At 35.6% G+C, this 20162-nt stretch overlaps 1 protein-coding gene and 1 long non-coding RNA gene across 7 annotated transcripts in view; one reads left to right on the forward strand and one right to left on the reverse strand.

Annotated features, from left to right (window-relative positions):
- Positions 1–20162, reverse strand: part of BORCS6 (BLOC-1 related complex subunit 6) — a 142217-nt gene that overhangs the window by 77185 nt on the left and 44870 nt on the right. Inside the window, exon 4 of one of the 6 annotated variants that reach the window (XM_087412103.1) lies at positions 6824–10800. The exons of the other annotated variants lie outside the window; for them this stretch is intronic. Within the exon in view, the coding sequence (XP_087268229.1) occupies positions 10749–10800 (52 nt within the window). The 3' untranslated portion in view covers positions 6824–10748. Of the gene's footprint in view, positions 1–6823; positions 10801–20162 lie in introns of those variants that run through there. 6 annotated transcript variants of the gene reach the window in all.
- Positions 3421–20162, forward strand: part of LOC147907857 (uncharacterized) — a 60766-nt gene continuing 44024 nt past the window's right edge. The window contains exon 1 of the long non-coding RNA XR_015547002.1: positions 3421–3739. This is a non-coding gene — a long non-coding RNA (uncharacterized LOC147907857). The remainder of the gene's footprint in view (positions 3740–20162) is intronic.

Consider the following 20162-nt stretch of genomic DNA (forward strand, 5'->3'; position numbering starts at 1 on the left):
CAACCCAACCAATAAAGGTAAGATCTAATAGTGAAATTGAATAAGTTAGGAAATGCCCAAACAACCATGGCAAGATGTATCAATCAAGTTCAAAAAAAGGATAGAAACTCCGATTGTAATCGGTGAGACTCCGCATGCCGAGCTGGGCTCGTCGAACGAAACAGCGAGTCTATCCTTCAGAGTCTCTCTCTCTCTCTCTCTCTCTCTCTCCCCTCCCTCCCCCCTCCTCTACTCTCTCTCTCCTCTCTTCTCCTCTCATATTCTCTCCTCTCCTCTCCTCTCCTCTCCTCTCCTCTCCCCTCCTCTACTTTCTCTCTCCTCTCCACTCCTCTCCTCTCCTCTCCTCTCCTCTCCTCTCCTCACCTACCCCCCCCCATCTCTCTACGGTCGCTTGTTTCTAGCGACCGAAAATGCTTTCTGGAAAATTTCGGCCGCTCAATGTGTATAATTAAGAAAAGAAGGAACATTATAGATAACATATAAGTTTTAATAAATTATGCTAATCCTATATCCCTCCAATTTATGTATAATAGCAAAAATAATTTCAAAACACGATAATTTATGGGATATTGATATTTCTATGATTTTCCATGAGACTTATATACCACGTTCATAGAAATGATTGCAAGACCTCGGCGTGGTCTCACGCGTAAGATGCGAGATCTGAATGTTAGAGATCTCATGATCAATTACTTTTTTCTTTTTTCATAATTTTTTTTTTTTTAATAAGTGACATTGTTAACAAACATATATTACAGGCTAAATATATTTTTATTTAATTATTGAAATTATATGTGTATTTCTAAACGTTTTAATTTATCTTTAGAAAAAATCTAAAAAAAAATCATGTTTCTGTAATAATGTTACGTCGATCAGTACTTTCTGTGAAATGTTTTTTTTATAATTATCATCCGAAAGAAAATTCTGATAATCAATCAAATCGCAAAAGTGCGATTAATATAATTATAAGGATGATTAATATAATCATAAGGATGATGTCAATATAATTTTATAATTAACAAATCAAAAAGCTTTTATATGTGCCTTTATATGCAACATACAAATGATTTTTTATTTATCTATTAAAGTGATTCGGTATTCTTCCTATAGTTATTGGAATACATATTAAATTTTGGGTCGACTTTTGAAGCATCGCCTTCTTTCCCCCCTCCGCCGTCGCTCAATGCTCGATGGCTGAGCTGCACCGGATCGCGCGCGGATGTGTATCTCAGGAGCGTTGTACTAAGAAATATGCTCCGTATCTTCTAGCAAATTATCAATCCTTTACTTTCCTTAGTCTTCTGTGATGTCTTCTTTATTCAACATGCCTTCTTTATTCACATGTTGAATAAAGAATACATCACGGAGTTATTGAAGTTGAATCATTCCAGTTTAAAATTATGCATCTCGTTCTGTATCGACTCTTATTAGTCTTAAATTGATATTATCAGTATTCTATATTAAAAGATATTACATTTTGTGGCACATAAGCGTGGTCAGTAGTTCTTTGAAAGAAAACCGAATGTATCAATGTAATGTATAAAAATAATAAAGTAAATATTTTAAAAGTACATAATATTTAGTAAAATGTATATACTTATTAATATGATGTTCAATCACTATTATTAAGAAAATAACAATTATGTAAGAAGGAAAATATTTTTATGATAATTTTCATGCTAAAATGTTGTCATAATAATTTTCATGTTGGAAGATATGTAGCAGCACGTTTCTTATACTGTGACGCTCCTGAGATGCACGTCCGCGCGTGATCCAGCCGTCGACTGTTGAGCGGTTGTAAAGGAAAAATAGGCAGCACTTCAGAAATTGGCTCGAAATGTGTAACTAGTTCTGAGCACACTAAAGTACACATATAATTTCTATAATTTTATAAAAATATATTTGGAGTAATATGTTCATTTATAACGTTATTTGTTTAAAAAAAAATTAAGAAAAAAAGGAAAAAGCAGGATTGAACATAGGATCCTCAACATTCTGATCTCGCACCTAACGCCCGAGACCACGCTGAGTTTTTGCAGACCGCCTCTATGAACGTGGTACATAAAATACACGGAAAATCGTAAACTATATCTCGTTAACTATCACGTTTTGAAATCATTTTTGCTATTATATATTAATGAGAAAGATATATGATTAACTCTTTCACTAATATCGTGTGAGACTCGTGGTAAAGAAATCGGGCCAAACATAAGTATCATTGATGAGAGCCGTGGTATGTCTATCGGGTCAAACATAAACAATATGTTCCAGGCTGTTAATTATGGCACGCGCCATCGTAACTTAAATCGTAGGGCAAAGGATTAATATAATTTAATAAAAATTATGTATTGTCTAGAATATCTCTTTCCTCCTTATGATACACGCCAAGCGGTCGAGAAAATATTTTTTATATTCGGTCGCTAGAAACAAGCGATCACAGAGAGAAGGACAGAGACAGATGACTCATTGTTTTGCTAGCGGGCCCAGTTCGGCGTGTCCGCGCGGAAACTCACCGATTACAATCACATATTTTTATAAAATTTCAGAAATTATATACGTGTACTTCAATGTGCTCGAAATTAGTTGCGCATTTCGAGCCGATTTCTGAAATGCTGCCTACTTTTTCTTCACAACCGCTCGACGCTTGACGGCCGAACCGCTCACGCGTGGACGTGTATCTCAAGAGTGTCATAGTATAAGAAACATGCTGCGACCATACCTTCCAGCAAATTGTCATGAAAATATTTTCCTTCCTACATAATATTGTATTTTCTTAATAATGGTGATTGAACATCATATTAATAACTTAATGCATTTTACTAAATGTAATGTACTTTTAAAATATTACTTTATTATTTTTATGATACATTCAGTTTCAAAGAGTTACTGATCACGTTTTTGTGCCACAGAATGTAATATAAAATTTTACTTTACCGCATCATACATCTGGTCATCTATTTGTATTTTTTTTTAGTGGAATAAACCTGGAGAATACTTAAATGACGTATCAATAATAGAACTTCAAAGATAATAGAGTTTTTTTACAATAACGTGGATTTAGATACGGTGAACGCCTTTTCTTAATTAGTCGCTAAGGAAAAAATAATATGATCATGATATCGATTATGTATCTTTTTTCTTAGAGTGATAAATAAAAATTTTTTGTATATATGTGTATATATATATATATATATATATATATATGCACACATATATCATTTTGCGTGACGCTGTATGTGTAGAAAACAACGGCGTTATACGAGTCAATCAGCTGTAACCAGTACGACCCGCGTTCACAGTATCATTGCCGGACAACGGTACTGTCAATGTAGTGTAGTGTAATAGTGTTCTACACACAACCATATATATATATGTGTGTGTGTGTGTGTGTGTGTGTGTGTGTGTGTGTGTGTATGTATATATATGTGTGTATATGTATATATATATATATATGTATATGTATATATATATATATATATTTATATAGTGTTTTTGTCCACAAAATAGAAAAAATAGTAGCAGAATATTGTCTGCCTTTGATAAGAGAAGGTTATGGGTGCTTTATAACAAGCGACTCAGTACAATACAGTACAATATCTCATCCTTGTATTATCGAACAAGATTGTAATGATGCATCGTGTCGCACTGTGTCTCTTGTTGGAAGGCACTCTAGAAGGCCAAAATTAGTTATTGTGATGTGTGTTTCTTGTTGGCACCCTATAAAGCCAGAATGAGAAAGGTTAGCTTTATGTTATTCGTGAAAATATCACTTTTATTTATCATACAAGTGATATCATTAAATTTATTGTTATAACAATAAATTGCGCTTTGCCTAATTATGATCCAATGCCAGAGGCGTTAATCGTGAGCTGGCTAGCTATAACAAAATGTCACAGCCATAAATCATATTTTGGCTAGTTATAGATAAATGTCAGAGGCGTTCGTCGTGGGCTGACTATTTATATATATATATATACACACATATATACAACATACATTACACAGTCAATAGTCACATGCATAATTTTTGTACGATGCTGTACGTTTATGAAATGTATGTAAGTATATCATATTCAAAGTGTTTTAGCAAATATATACACTTACAGGTACATTGACTAACAGCAAGTTGCAATAAGTATATTTTTACTAAATGAACACTCTGACTGTGACTTAGATATATTTTCGGATGCAACCATGTATTTGAAATACATGTATACACGTGTAATGTAATAGCACTTTTTCCTTTATTCCCAATGTCATTTTAACTTAGGATGTAACATGTATTGTCAGTACGTAAATACATTGCACATATATATATGTATTCTATTCCATCTCTTTTTATTATTAATGGACCTTTTACAATTATAAGCCATAAATCAGTCATAAATAAGAAGTCAAACGCTAAAAATTGGCTATGATTGATCAATTTTTAGCTTCTGACTTCTGATTTGTAACTAATGTGTTATTGTAGAAGGCCCATAATAAAAACAGATAGAAGTTACTCATGCTTAGCTTTTCATGCAGATATAATATAAACACAGTCTATTAGTGAACACAGAATATTAGAATTATATTTTATGTGCATTATGTGTACACACATTATAAAATATATTTCTAATTCATATTCACATACGTGTGTAGCTACTTCATCTCTTTTTGTTACATATAACAAAAAGGTGTACTGATGTCCTCTTTTTTCTACGTTTAATAAAAAGAGATATGTTTTTTTATGATCAAATATTAGTGATATATACTTTTATATTTTCAATATCAGAATATACATACAACGAACATAAATCAAAGTTAACGATAGTCAAACGCAGATGATCAGACGTAACATCTTAAAAAAAATAATCAAATTACGAATCCTCTGATAAATCCTCATTTTATGTGTGTATATATTAGGTGTTGGAATTAATTCGTAGCGTTTTTTAATGAAAGAATGTTATTTATTTCACATGAGCATTAAAAAATACATTAATGAAAGTACTTCCCATCACTTGTAAAACGCTACGAATTAATTCCAACACCTAATATATATATATATATATATATATATATATTTTATATATGTATATAATTTTAATATTGCATATTTAAACACAGGGAATACATAAACAGCTTAGCATTGATAACTTCTATCTGCAACGTATGTATATTCACACATTATAGTACATATATGCAATATTGTACAATATTGCCTATATGTGTATTATATTTAAGTACATCACCAATATTTTAATATGATTAACTTCTACATATTTTTATTAAACATAGCAAAAAATAGGTATAGCTATGTATATTATATGTGTAATACAATATATCTATGTATAGCTACATACATATCACATCCTAACCTAAAATGATATTGTACGACAGGAAAAATGCTTAGGCCCATGTGTCAATGTACACTGTCAATACTGAAAATCTATAGTTACGTATTTTCAGTACTCGCAGTGAATATTAAAATACAGTTGTAGTATCACTTTTTCCTATGATCAATATCATTTAGGATTTAGTCAAGATGTAACATATATTATTGTCAATATATGGACACGTGTTTCATATATATATATATATAAATGAATACGACATTGCACATACATAATGTAACTCTTTTTATTCTGTCTAATAAAAAGAGAAAGATACTTATAATACTTATACATTACTAATATGTCGATTATATATCTAATATAGAAAATTGTATGTACATTATACTATGATAATTCTAACATTGTTGTAACATATAACAGAACATTATTGGTGAATATAAATTATAATTATATTTTATATGTATTATAATGTACATATACACAATAATGTACAAAATATAATTTTAATATTGCATATATCATTAATTCACTAACATGTTTATGTCTTCTAATATGTCAATAATAGTATAATATTTTTTGTGTTATTGTGTATATACACATATATTATAATACATATAAAATGTAATTGTAATTCGTATTCATGAATGTCTTTTTATATACAACGTTAGAATTACATTTTATATATCATTATACACATTATAATATAAAATTTTAATATTGCATAAAAATGGACATAGAGAATATCTGCATGAATATCTATATATATATATATTATGATATTCATTTATGATAATATATTATCGTAACCTAAAATGGCATTGGATGTAAGAAAAAAGTGCTATTACGATTTCGTATCGATATATCTATTAATTAAAAATCTGTATTTTATGTATATTATAGACTTTTAGTACTGGTGATATATATTAGAACACGGCCTACATTGCATGTGTATATAATACAACTAAATATGTATATAATGCAACTAAATTTCTAAGGTCCGATTCTACAAATATAAGATTAACTTCAATTATGTTTATTTTTTTTTCAATTCTAAAATTGGAAAATTTTCCAAAATAAATCTTATATTGTGGGACCGACCCTAATACACGTCCCTGTTAAGATGGTAATGTAAGAAACGGAATAAAAATATCGATAATTAATCGATCGAATTTCCTGCATGATCATATTAACTTCAGAGGGCGTAAGCAGCTTATACATTGGAAATGAAAACCTGTAATATCGACCTTGATCAAGTTCGGCCTTCGCTCCAGCATCCCCTTAAACACGATCTACAAACCATCATTCAGAAATTTAATCTGTGGATTAACAGGAAACAATGAACCTGAAAAAATTCTACCTGGAAAAAGTGCTTTGTCTACTGAGATTAATAACTCCTACAAAAAAAGAACATCTAAATTGAAAGCATTATTATAAAACAAGTTTATGTGTGTTTAACTGCTGATATTTGGTCGTGTCGCAACAAAAAAAAATTATTTAGGAATAACTGTTCACTTTATTTTGGACACATTTGAAAGAAAGTTTTATATATTAGCTTGTAAAAGAATACTTTACAATCATACTTACAAAAATATTGCATTAGTTATCCATCACATATTGACAAATTTCAGTTTAGAATCTAAAATTACTCACTTAGTGACTGATAATGCCACAAATTTTATTAAATCTTTTAGACGCTTTGGTGTTACCAAACTTGAAAACTTTAATCAAAATCGAGGTACACTACAAATAAATAAAGATATTTTGAATGAGAATTATTCGGATTCAGATATTAACGATGGAAAAATATTAATAAATATTGATAATAGTTGAGTAATGAACATGACATTGAAAATTCTATTACAGATGAATTGGAAAATGAAATTATTTTACCTCGTCAGTTAACATGTTATTTCCATACATTAAATCTTATTGCTACGACAGATTGTAAAAAAATTTTGAATAATTCTGGTAATGCTATGTTGAAAAAAATTTGTCGTTCTGTTTTTGGCAAAGTTAAATGCTTTTGGAACTTACTTAGTCACAGTATAGTTGTATCTGATATTTGCCTTCAGGAATATAATTGTAAATTTTCAATGTCTGTTATTACGCGATGGAATTCTCAATACGATGCCGTAAAAAAATTCTTGTTCATAAAAAATAACCCAATACACTTTTTGAAAAGTTAAAGCTCCAAAAATTGAAATCAACTGAAATTGAATTCTTAGAAGAAATAGATAGAATTTATTATGATCATGTCTCCTTTAGCAACAAGTCTTGATATGTTACAAAGAGAAAAAATAAATTTTTTAGGTTTGGTAGCACCTATTAGGTGTACAAATAAGTTTCCGCCATTTTTTATCAAAAATTAAGCATTTATTGTGAAAGAACGATACATAATGTTTTTATTGTAAGTCAAAATGTAAGTGCAAGTTCTTTTTGCGTTTGGCACGAATCTTAATTCAATAATGCTTGCAATTCCGCGTCTTCGTACACTTTCGGACTTCCGCTACGTTCTTTGTCTTCGACGTCAAATTCACCGTTCTTAAATTTTTGAAACCATTCACGACAACTTCTCTCACTTACGGCAGCCTCACCATATGCTTCTACAAGCAATCGATGAGCCTCAGCTGCAGATTTCTTCAAATTAAAGAAGTAAATCAAAAGTTCCCGTAAATGACGCTTATTCGGCTCAAAACTCGGCACAAAAAAAAATATATGATGCTGATACAAAATCGCTAGTATTTCAAAATTATATTGTGACAGATGTCCAATCTTACGAAATAATGTTTTACATCACAATTTTAACCATAGCTTGCTAGTGGCGCCATCTTTTGTCAAATGGCAGAAACTTATTTGTACACCTAATACTAAAACAAAAACTTACAAAATTGATGCATTTAATATATTGTAATCCATTTGTAGTTGGAAGTTTTAGAAAAGCCATTTAAATATATTTTTGATCTTGGATCACTTGATAGTAAAATGTTTATATCTGCTATCAGTTTACTTAGATTTAAATTAAATTAGGTGTCAGAAGATAACATAGAGTTATGTAAAGAAAGTAGATAACTTGTATTGCAAAAATGCAATTTACTCTCAGATTAAACAATTAACTTCCAGTAGTAGTAGTAATATTAGTAGTAGTGAGGATTTTTTTCGTGATATAGACAAAGAAACTGAAATTAGTGTGACACTAGTCGTTCAAAGCAATATTAAAGTACTTCCATATTTAGAAAATAAATCTAAAGAAATAGATATTCTTAATTTATATTCACATGTCAAACAAATTTCTTTTATGTATAACACATCAATGCCATCATCAACGTCAGTAGAGCGCCTTTTTGTTGTGGACAACAAATATTAATTCTACGTAGAAATCGATTATCATACGAAATATTCGAAAAACTTTTGTTATTAAAAAATAAAGATTTACAAAAATATGAAATCGCGTTCTTTGTATCCTAAATCGTTTTACTACCTAATTTACTTAAAAACAAAATTATCTTAAAAATTATATAGATAACATTTTTTAAAATTTTATCTTTTATCCAGATTAATGTAAAATTAATCATCTTTATCTTATCTAGGATACACTTTTGTGTGATTTATCTTATCTATATTTAGATCATTTTTAATTATTTAAGCGCAACTGATTATACATAGCCACAAATTGGAGCTATCCTGCATATATATATATATACAGGGCTCTAAATTTTGGCCTCATCCATCCTGAGAAGGTAGCGCAGACTAAACTGAGTCGAAAATTCCTCTACCATTTTGCAATGCTCGCAATAGTTGACAAGATATTAACGTTAAAAATAGCTGATACGCGCGTCCGCCGGACCTATTATTGCCGAAGATACGGCCCACCAGTGATGCGAATTCTTGCTGTTTCACTCAAGCGAACGTTGAGCAATCGAAATAAGCTTTCTCGGCCTCTCGGCTCTCGACGTCAGGCGTGTATCAAGAGGCATAGAAGCATGGGAACGTTATAGATAACATATAAATTTTAATAAATTGTAATAAACTGTAATATATCCCTCCCATAAATCCAGAATATTATAAATCGTGTCAAAATGCGATAGTTGACAAGAGATTTATTGTTTATGATTTTCCATTCGTGTTATGTACCATGGTCATAAATTCGATCCGCAAGAAATTGGCGTGATCGAGCGCGTAAGGTGTGAGATCGGAAATAAGTACTATAATTAGTAGTAAACATATTAGGGCAAATATATTTTCATATAATTTTTGAAACTATTGTTCATATGTGTAATTTTTAAGCAATAGTTGTAGGAAAAAACCGATTCGCTTTTCAATAAGCAAATAAAAAATTATTTTAAAATTACACAACATATGAAGGCTTTCAATTGTGCACTACAAAATTATATTGGTATCATCTTTATTTATATTATTAGTAATCTCGTTTTTTCGAAATTTTGTTCATTAACAGAATTTTAAATGCGGATGTGATACTACCGAGAAAGCATATTTCGGTTGCTCGACGCTTGCTTGAGTGAAACAGCAAGCTTCTCTCTCGTTTTCAGCGCGGCAAGCAATAAGAACTTAGTGCAAAAAGGACAGAGCGATATAGTCGGCACGCTTCTAACTAACCAAGTCACACGGACACAGATTCATGCTTGTGTTGCTACCGGTTGCGCTAGATCGGTGGCGCTGATCGCGTGCAAGCGGCCCGGAATTCGCATCACTGCGGCCCACCGAAGACGGCGCCTGCTAGGCCAGCTCCGCTTCTCGCGATCCGCGCGTCATGCGAGATCGGTGGGCCGTACCTTCCTGCTAAGGAACACATGACTTCCCAAGCGAAGCGAGTTTTATCGCACCTTCCCTTTTGCACGGGAAAAGGGCGCACGACTTTCTACGCAAAGCTACTTTTTTTAACTTTTATATTACAAAATCCAAAAATAAGATAATCATAAATTCATAAATTTATCGTAACAATATTGTCTGTAAAGTTTCAACTCAATCGGAGGGGTATCCCATTTGGAAGGACATCCAATTTGCCTGCTAAAGTATTGAACATGCATTTATGAAACACTCTGTATAATGTGTCTCATGTACAATATATGAATTATGATGTAGTCATGATAAAAATTAAACAAAAAAAACAAATTACTTATGTTATATTACATTAATATATCATTAATATATCATTAACACGCACATACACACACACACACACACACACACACACACACACACACGCAGGCGTGTTCTCAGCATACACACATTTCCAAAAAACTTGTACAGCAGATATAATCCTGTTTGTCGTATAATACATCAACATATTTTTCATAACATACTGTAAATTTAACAGTGCAATTGCATTTCATCATGAATCTAAAAGCGCACAATAGTGTCTTGATAAGTATGCAACATCTTTCTCCTCCTACTGCTTTACAGATTCATCGCGCTCTCAAACAGCTCCAGCATCCTTTTCATCTCTTTGCTGAAAATTAAGATAGAAAAAAGAATATATATGCTTGTAAAGAATAATCTCATTTTTTAAATACTCTAATATTCAAGGCAATTTATCGCAACAGAATTATCTATTTTCAGGGAATGAAAAGTTACTTTTTAAAAATAACAAGTTACAGTTACCAATTTTTAAAAGTAACTCGTTATAGTTATTATTTACTTGAAAAAAATAATTTTTCATTACTTTCCCGTTTTTAAAATCGACGACTACTAATCACAGCGAATGAGTGTCTAGGAACTTTCTAATCTCAAGCGCTATGAGTAGCTTGTGTCGAGCCGTGTCCAATCATGTGCAAAGTTAAAACAATAAGGATCAGTTTCACCAACGTGAACAGCTTAATCGGCCGTTGACTGACCAATCGCGTTTGCTGTTTAGTAAAATCGATCAATTACGGTTGACAGTTAATCACGATTAGGCTTGATTGGTGAAACCGACTCTATAAATAACTGTAAAATTCGTTATCGTTAAAGTTACCAAAAAAAAGTAACTCACGTTACCAGTAAAATTACCAAAAAAGTAATTTGTAACTACAATTTCGTTACAAGTAACGAGTTATTTCTATTCTTTGCGTATTTTTTTTCTTTTTTTGATTGCTGCTTGGATATAATCATACATTATAAATTTTATGAGAATAAAGCCAGAAATACATAAAAAAATAAGACAATAAAACGTAAGCAGTAAGCGGATTAATCATATTAAAGAACCTAAGACAAAAAACTTAACATTTTCTATTATGTGTTTCTGATTTAAAATTTCTGTCATAATGGAACATAGATTGGATCATAACTATGATTTTAGTAAGATTCGGAAATTCTTGATATTAAATAATTTCTTTATAAATGATGCATTTCTGAAATGTTACACATTCAGTTACAGAAAAATTGGTTAAATCTTCAGTCCGATCAGAAATTCCTACATCATTCATACATTCCTCAATAATTTGTACTAATTTCAATTATGTGTGATATTAATTTCTTCTTCATAATGCGTTTCTTGTTAGGAACGTTTTGTTGACGTTATTAATAATACTGATCATTCATTTTTCATCATTTATTCATTTTTATGTCGTCTGTAAAGGTGCCTTTTCATGCTGACGTTCAACATTCATTTCCAGCATCAAAATTGATGCTTAATATTCATCAATTTCTATCACGTGACTTATTTTGAGGCCAAAATGAGTGTCAAGCGTGAGTATGAAAAAGCACCTTAATTTAGTCTCAGTTCGTACTAGAGACTAAATTAAGGTACCCTATAGTATAACAGATGCGCAAAGTGTTACGTAATCATAATTTTTCTGATTGGATGGAGTCTCTCATGCATTTTATTTTGAATTATGTTTACATACAAAGAAAAATTACTGTGCACTCAGCTATTTTTAATGTAACATTTAATTTAATCAGTCTATGGTTCAATTTCTTTGTTCATATGTATCATTAAAAATGATCACATTAAAGGTCGAAATTAAAGATGTAAAAAAACGGTATTTTTTACTTCGGAGAGAAAAGTAAAAAAAATTAATAAACAAATTAATTAAATAAACAAATATAAATATAAATAAGGACTCTCAATATTAAACAATAAAAATAAAAAGTAATAAAAGTTCAGATGAGCCTAATGAGAGTCATACGCTATTGTAGATGCGAAAAGATAGGAGAAGTAGATAATCCTTAGATATTCATGGTTATCTTCATGTTATTTCGAACGTTTTGACTCACTTTGAAATCTTCATCAGTGATCATAAAATCAAAAATTCATCCATTGAGCAAATCACTTACAGATTGGCAGAAATGCAGCATTCATTACACTGTATCAAATTTACAATTTAATATTATGAGGCAAAGAAAAATATCAAATAATAAAATCAAATGACTCACTCAATGGAAAACGAAAAAATTAAGCTCGGAAATAACGATTCACAATCATACCATTAATTAAAAAAATTACACTGTATACTAAATCTCTATCATTTTTCTGAATATGATTTCATATATGTACAATATGACGATAGAGATTTAATATACATTATCTTGATAATAATACTGTACAACATGACGATAGAGATTTAATATACATTATCTTGATAATGATACTGTTTGATCTTTAGATGTGATATCTGTAATATCACTTTTTACTAACGTATTCACAGATTTAGTTGTAGAGAGCATTTCCAAAAAATAGAATTTTATTTCAAATTTGTAATATACCAAAAAATGAATTCCTTGGGGCAGTTCGTCTTGTATTAGACTCAACCTACTTTAAATACACACCGATGGACTCTCCCCCGGTGATTGCCGATTTAGTAATGCAGGATTTAAAAAGAGCAGTGTTGGAGACATTGACTACGAGATACCTTTTTATTACAGATTTGTTGACAACATAGTCATGGTTATACCATCAAAAATGACGCAAACTGTTCTTGAATTTAATTCTTACAATTCACTATAATTTACTTTAGAAATAGGTAAAAACACAATTAGCTTTTTAGTACTATCATTATATCAAACAATATAATTTTCGATTGATATCAAAAACTTATCTTTTCAGAAAGATATCTTAATTTTTTTGTCCCAACACCCTTACACAAAAGAGATGCATAATTAGTCTGATAGATAGGGCCTTTTTCATTTCTTATTCTATGTTTTATTTAAAAAATTTAGAACTTATTGTTCTCGTCAATGATTATCCATTTGAAGTTTGTCTTTAATATAATTTACAATAGAATCAAATATCTGATTAACAATAAAAAAAAATCACACAATCACGACAGAAACAAGAGATAATGAAAATGCATCATGGTTTACCATCTCATATATTGATAGCATTTCTGAGAAATTTAAAACTGTCACCAAAGATTTAAATTCCAATTAGCATAATCACATAAGACATATGAAGGATTTAGTGCTCTTTCTGTGCTAATTTGTTGTTCTAATCTCGATTTTATTACTATAGCCATTTAGCAAGAAATAATTTTTTGCTGATTTATGATAAAATTAGAGTGCATATTAAAAAAAATAATAAAAATAAAAATACTAACATTAGAGATGCGTACGAGACGAGAAAAATCTCGATCTCGTCTCGATCTCATCTCGAAATTGAAATGAGATTCGAAATCGAGATCACTTGTAATATTCAAAATACCGAGATCTAACATAATGAGATCGAGATTATTTAAAATTCTCGTCGTTTAAAGATCTTGTCGAGATTTCGACAAAATATTTTATTATTTCATCAAGAAATCTGAAAATAATAGTTGTAGACGTGTTTATTAATTGTCGATAATATTAGCGTTTCTTCAATTACCTTCGGGCCTTTGAGGTCTTTTTTATACCGCCAAAAATTTGCCCAAGGACCCCAGTGTTGGTCTTTAATAATGACTGTGTTCAAAATTCACCAGCGCTGAAATTGCTACAATTTACATTATGTGCACTACAGATTTTCAGTACAGGTCAATTTTTGAATATACCCAATATTTCGTCGCCTGTCGGTGGTTACGTGCATTATAGTAGAGTCTCTCTAGTAAAAGTCGAGACAAAACCGGAAGAATATCATGTTTCTGTCTTATCGTAAATGGCTAATAATTCTTATTTTTCTTTAATAAATGACATCTGTCCTAAATATAAGAAGGGAATCAACGGCCAAAATTAGACTGGCGATGTTTATTTTAAGATAATTAACTCAAACTGAAGCGAAAAAACTTCCTACCTATAAAACTTGCTATCACTTATTCACTTACATTCACTAATACATTAACAAACTGAAACATGGCAACACCAATCACGAAGAGAAACCGCTTATGTCTCTTACTAGAAAAAGCAAAGCTGCATTATTATTGAAGCCTGCGCTGATTAGTTTGTGTCAAAGTAATATTGCATTTCACATGTATCTACTCTCTGAAGAGGAATGGTATTTGTGCTCAGAAGTTCAGAAATTTCTAAAAAAATTTCAAAAATATATTTGCTGTTCTTGATAGTGATAGCTATATATCCTTACTTCACGTTATAATAGCATTCAACATGTTTTTAGATAAAATTAAGAATAAAATGCAAATTTTGAATTGTACTGATAAATTAGGAGGATATCATATGGAAATCATCGTTTCCGGCCGACATCTCTATCGCTATATAAGCATATGGCTGAGTTTATTATTGTGCGAGAGCGAACCAGAGCGAGAGCGCTGATCGTGAAATTTTTAAAGTGATGCGGCGTTTGTCTTACTGTCTTTCTCGCTAGTTTAAATCCGGCTCGAAGGACCAGAAAATGTGCGAGAGCGCACCGCGCGGACAGATTCGAGTGAGAAAACGGCACAAGGTTGATATGATGCACGACAGTGAAGAGAACTCCGTTTCATTTAATTTAACAAAAGAATTTCTTTAATGTATTCAGTTACAAAGTCAAAAGATATAATTAATTAAAGATCAGATTAACAGAATATTAAATGCGGTCACCTTTTCCAAATTGAGCTTGGAATCGCGGTGATGGAAAATCTCGGCGATTTTCCTCGAAGCTTCTCGAAAGATTCGGTTATAGCGATTTCACTAAACGGTTAGCACGGCGATTTTACGAAGCGCGACTATGACTCTAAGAACTCTAAGAACTTTTTGGAAGTAGTAGGAGGACGGCGAGATCGAAGCATTTATTGCTTTCGGCCTGAGCTTTCCCTTTTGGGAAAAATCCAATAAAAATTTGCCACAATCGTAATTATTACGTGGCATTAGGTGTACAAAATTGATTGGCGCTTTGGATTCTTTTCTAGCGACGTTCAACGTAACAGTCATGCGCGACAGAAAATCCGTGCGTGGGATTGGTGACAGCGCGTGACGTATTCGTCGGAGCGCGGCGCTCGCGTGCGCGAATTGAATCGTTCTAGAACCTTCGATTGTCCGTTGCCGGTAACGACAACTTGTTTGCGTGTAACGAATTGTTTTTAAAAGGAACAAAGAACGACGAATTTGATGATTTTAACGAAGATTAAAATCATGTTTGAGATGAAATCACGAGCTCAATTTGTGCATGCGTTCAATGACAATTAATGTCGATCGACTGAAAGAATTCTTGCTTTTCTTTCGAATTACCGATCTCGAACATCCCGCCCGCCTCGTCATCTCCGTGACGATATGTGTATAAGGTTACGTATAGAGATTACAAAAACTGTAAACGCGAAAACATAACAAGCGATACAATACAATGAATTCGTGGAAGAACTTGAACCGTAAACGAGAGTTGTATGACAGATAACATTGACAAAAAATGATTCACGAAAATACACGCGATCAATTCAAGCTCTTCTTTACATTTGATGCATTTGCGTGCGAGATAAACGCGTTAGCCTCGTCTGGCAATAAAACTAATTTGACCAAAGGACGAATTAATTCGGATGAGACGGTTTTGACTGTGACCACTCGCACTACGCTGTCGTCCCCAGGATGTAGTTGCGTGATCCGTGCCAGTGGCCACTTATTTGGCGGCGAGAGCTCGGAGCGAATGATGCATAGCGATCCAAGGCGTGGTGGCAAAGCATCCTTGGTCCATTTCGGTCTGGTAGCCAGAGTATTTAAGTACTCGCGTGACGAGGAGGCTCGGAGCATCTCACGAAGTTGCCGGTCGGCGCCCGAAAAATTGGTGCCGCAATCGGAGTAGATGTCCGTGCACAGTCCTCGGCGAGATGTAAATCGACGGAGAGCAGTCTGAAAGGCGTTGGTGGTGTCAGCTGAAACAGCCTCGAGAGGAACGGCCTTGGAGCTAAAACAGATAAAGACAGCGATGAACGCCCTGTGAGCGCTGTGCCCACGCCCTTTGCTCGTCCTGATGAAGATAGGCTCGACGTAGTCGCTGCCCACGTGAGGAAATGGTCGTGCGGGAGTCACTCTTCCTGGAGGAAGGTTTCCCATCTTTGGTTGCGGAGTGGCAGCCCTCCACCGTGTGCATGTCACGCACTGATGCAGCCATCGCTTGACCACTGCTTGGACTTGTGGAATCCAGCGGGAGACGTGACCTCGAATCCAGTGGAGCGTGATCTTGGAATCGGACCACAAGATCACTGGCGTTGCAACTAGTTTTAGCACAGAGCGCGTGTGCACGAGTACACTTGACAGTACGGTGGCGGCGCAGAGTTCAAGTCGCGGGAGAGAAACAGGTTTGATCGGTGCGACCTTGCTTTTGGCTGTCAACAATAGAGTCTTCGTTTGGTGGTTTGCGGTGATGCGGAGATACTTCACAGCGGCGTAACCTCTTTCGGATGCGTCTGCGAAGTCGTGCAATTCGAGTTGAGAGCTCGTGTCGCAGGTGCCGAGCCAGCGGCCGACTCTGAGCTTCTCAAGCAATGGAAGTTCTTCCCAGAGCCGCTTCCACTTTCCAGCGATGGTTGACGGTAATGGTGTGTCCCACTCTAGCTGCTGCAGCCAGGCCGACTGCATGAGAATTTTTGCTTGAATGGTCACTGGAGCCAGCCATCCAAGCGGGTCGAAGAATCGAGCGGTCTCCGACAGCAGACTTCTTCTGGTGAACGCGACGACGGTGCGAGGAGGAACAGAGAAGGCGAGTTCGTCCCTGGTTGGATACCAGCGCAATCCCAGCGTTGAGTGGTTCTCTAGTTCCCACGACCTCGAGTCTCTGGTGAGACTGTACTCAGACGGAATGTCGCGAAGAAGCTCCTGGCAGTTGGCGGCCCACTTTCGGAGAGAGAACCCGCCCGCCGTGCAGAGGTTGCGGAGCTCTTCTTGGAGAGCGATAGCGTCGTCCTTTTCAGGCGCTCCGGTTGCGACATCGTTGACGCAGCAGTCGGGTCGTAACGGATTTGCGCCTCGAGGGAAACGTGGTCCATCGTCATCGGCGAGTTGACCATCGGCGTGATCGGCGGTTGAGCGGTGCACAAGGTTGGCTGACTCATGATCTGAGGTGCACTGAGGCGAGTGGCGCTGTGCTGAGTTGGTTACTTGGTCGCAACCTCCCGATAAGATCCAGCCGAGCTGTGTCTTTTGAGCGATAGGCGCTTGGGGGCCTCCCTTGCGGAGACCACCCTGGAGAATGATTGCGCATACCTCCGCTCCAAAAGGTAGCTCAATCGAGTCGTTCGCTGCGTAGTCCGGATCAGCCAATTGGAGCCCCTTTAGATGTGGCCTCTCCATTCTGATCCTGGCGTGAGAGCCTTGGTAAAGCGAAAGACGTGGCGGAACAAAGGCTCCGACGGTGAAGTCGGTCCTTGTTGTTAACGAGGTCACCTTGAGAGTCATCTTTCCCCTGCTGGGCCCGGAGCTTTTGCCGTTGATGCCGATGACTTCGATTGCGGATCGAGAGCGTGGCAAGCGTAGGCGCTGGACCAGAGCCTCGGAGATCAGAGAAGTTTCCGAACCTTGGTCGATGAGCCCGCGTGTGGTATGCTGATTGCCGTGACGATCAGCGACGGAAACTCGCGCAGTTGCGAGCAAGGTAGCCTTGTGGTCGGTGTCGCGGCGCACCGCCGACAGTGAGCTGACCTCGTGAGGTTTCGATGAAACGTACGCGTCGTGTAACATTGTGTGGTGACGAGACTGGCACGTAGCACACGTCCTCGTCGACTGGCACTTCGCGAATGTATGAGAGCCGAGACAGTTGAAGCACAGCTTGTGAGTTTCGGCGACGGCCTTGCGGTCGGCCGCGGATTTTTTCTTGAATTCTTCACACACCATCACGTGGTGCTTACCCTTGCATAGGACGCATTGGAAAGACTCGGTGTATTTCTTGGCGCGATGCGACTTGGCAGATCGCGACGGGTTGTCGGAGACCTTGAGCGATTTTGCTTTGGCGTCTTTGAGAGTTGGCGTTCTCCTTGTGACAAAGTCCAGCAACGTGTCATGGTTTGGCAAGTCCGTGGAATTGCTCACAAGCGATCGGATTTTTAAGCGCGGCAGCGCCGACTTGGTAGAACAATCGGTTCCCGATTCACTTGGAGGAGCCGTACTAGAATTTTCCGCTTTGAGTTTTGCCAGGTACTCGCTCAGCAGGCCGCGCTGCTGCACGTACGTGTTTTCGGCGGAATCGACGAATTGAGACGTGTTGTACTCACTCTCATCGAAGGCGTTCTTGTAATGAACTTAAAGAAGATTGTGTTGCTTCTTAAATTTCGCCCAAATCTGGTCGAAAAGCGCCACGCGGGATTCGACCGTGTGGTGGGTGATGTTGGCCGTCCCCAATTTCTTCAAATTGGTTATTGACCTGGCCATGCGATCATGGATGCGGCGCTGGGAGCTCAGCAAGACGTTTATTTCGTCACTCATGATTTCACTCGCGAATTCTTCTCTCTCTGATTTTCTTGATGATGCGCGCACTGGACGCGATGCACTCGACACTGCGGATGCCGGCGAAAATCCGGCTCGAAGGACCAAAAAATGTGCGAGAGCGAACCAGAGCGAGAGCGCTGATCGTGAAATTTTTAAAGTGATGCGGCGTTTGTCTTACTGTCTTTCTCGCTAGTTTAAATCCGGCTCGAAGGACCAAAAAATGTGCGAGAGCGAACCAGAGCGAGAGCGCTGATCGTGAAATTTTTAAAGTGATGCGGCGTTTGTCTTACTGTCTTTCTCGCTAGTTTAAATCCGGCTCGAAGGACCAGAAAATGTGCGAGAGCGCACCGCGCGGACAGATTCGAGTGAGAAAACGGCACAAGGTTGATATGATGTACGACAGTGAAGAGAACTCCGTTTCATTTAATTTAACAAAAGAATTTCTTTAATGTATTCAGTTACAAAGTCAAAAGATATAATTAATTAAAGATCAGATTAACAGAATATTAAATGCGGTCACCTTTTCCAAATTGAGCTTGGAATCGCGGTGATGGAAAATCTCGGCGATTTTCCTCGAAGCTTCTCGAAAGATTCGGTTATAGCGATTTCACTAAACGGTTAGCACGGCGATTTTACGAAGCGCGACTATGACTCTAAGAACTCTAAGAACTTTTTGGAAGTAGTAGGAGGACGGCGAGATCGAAGCATTTATTGCTTTCGGCCTGAGCTTTCCCTTTTGGGAAAAATCCAATAAAAATTTGCCACAATCGTAATTATTACGTGGCATTAGGTGTACAAAATTGATTGGCGCTTTGGATTCTTTTCTAGCGACGTTCAACGTAACAGTCATGCGCGACAGAAAATCCGTGCGTGGGATTGGTGACAGCGCGTGACGTATTCGTCGGAGCGCGGCGCTCGCGTGCGCGAATTGAATCGTTCTAGAACCTTCGATTGTCCGTTGCCGGTAACGACAACTTGTTTGCGTGTAACGAATTGTTTTTAAAAGGAACAAAGAACGACGAATTTGATGATTTTAACGAAGATTAAAATCATGTTTGAGATGAAATCACGAGCTCA

The sequence above is a fragment of the Acromyrmex echinatior genome, chromosome 12, assembly GCF_024713525.1.
Source record: "Acromyrmex echinatior isolate Ae372 chromosome 12, ASM2471352v2, whole genome shotgun sequence".
Taxonomy (NCBI): Eukaryota; Metazoa; Arthropoda; class Insecta; order Hymenoptera; family Formicidae; genus Acromyrmex; species Acromyrmex echinatior.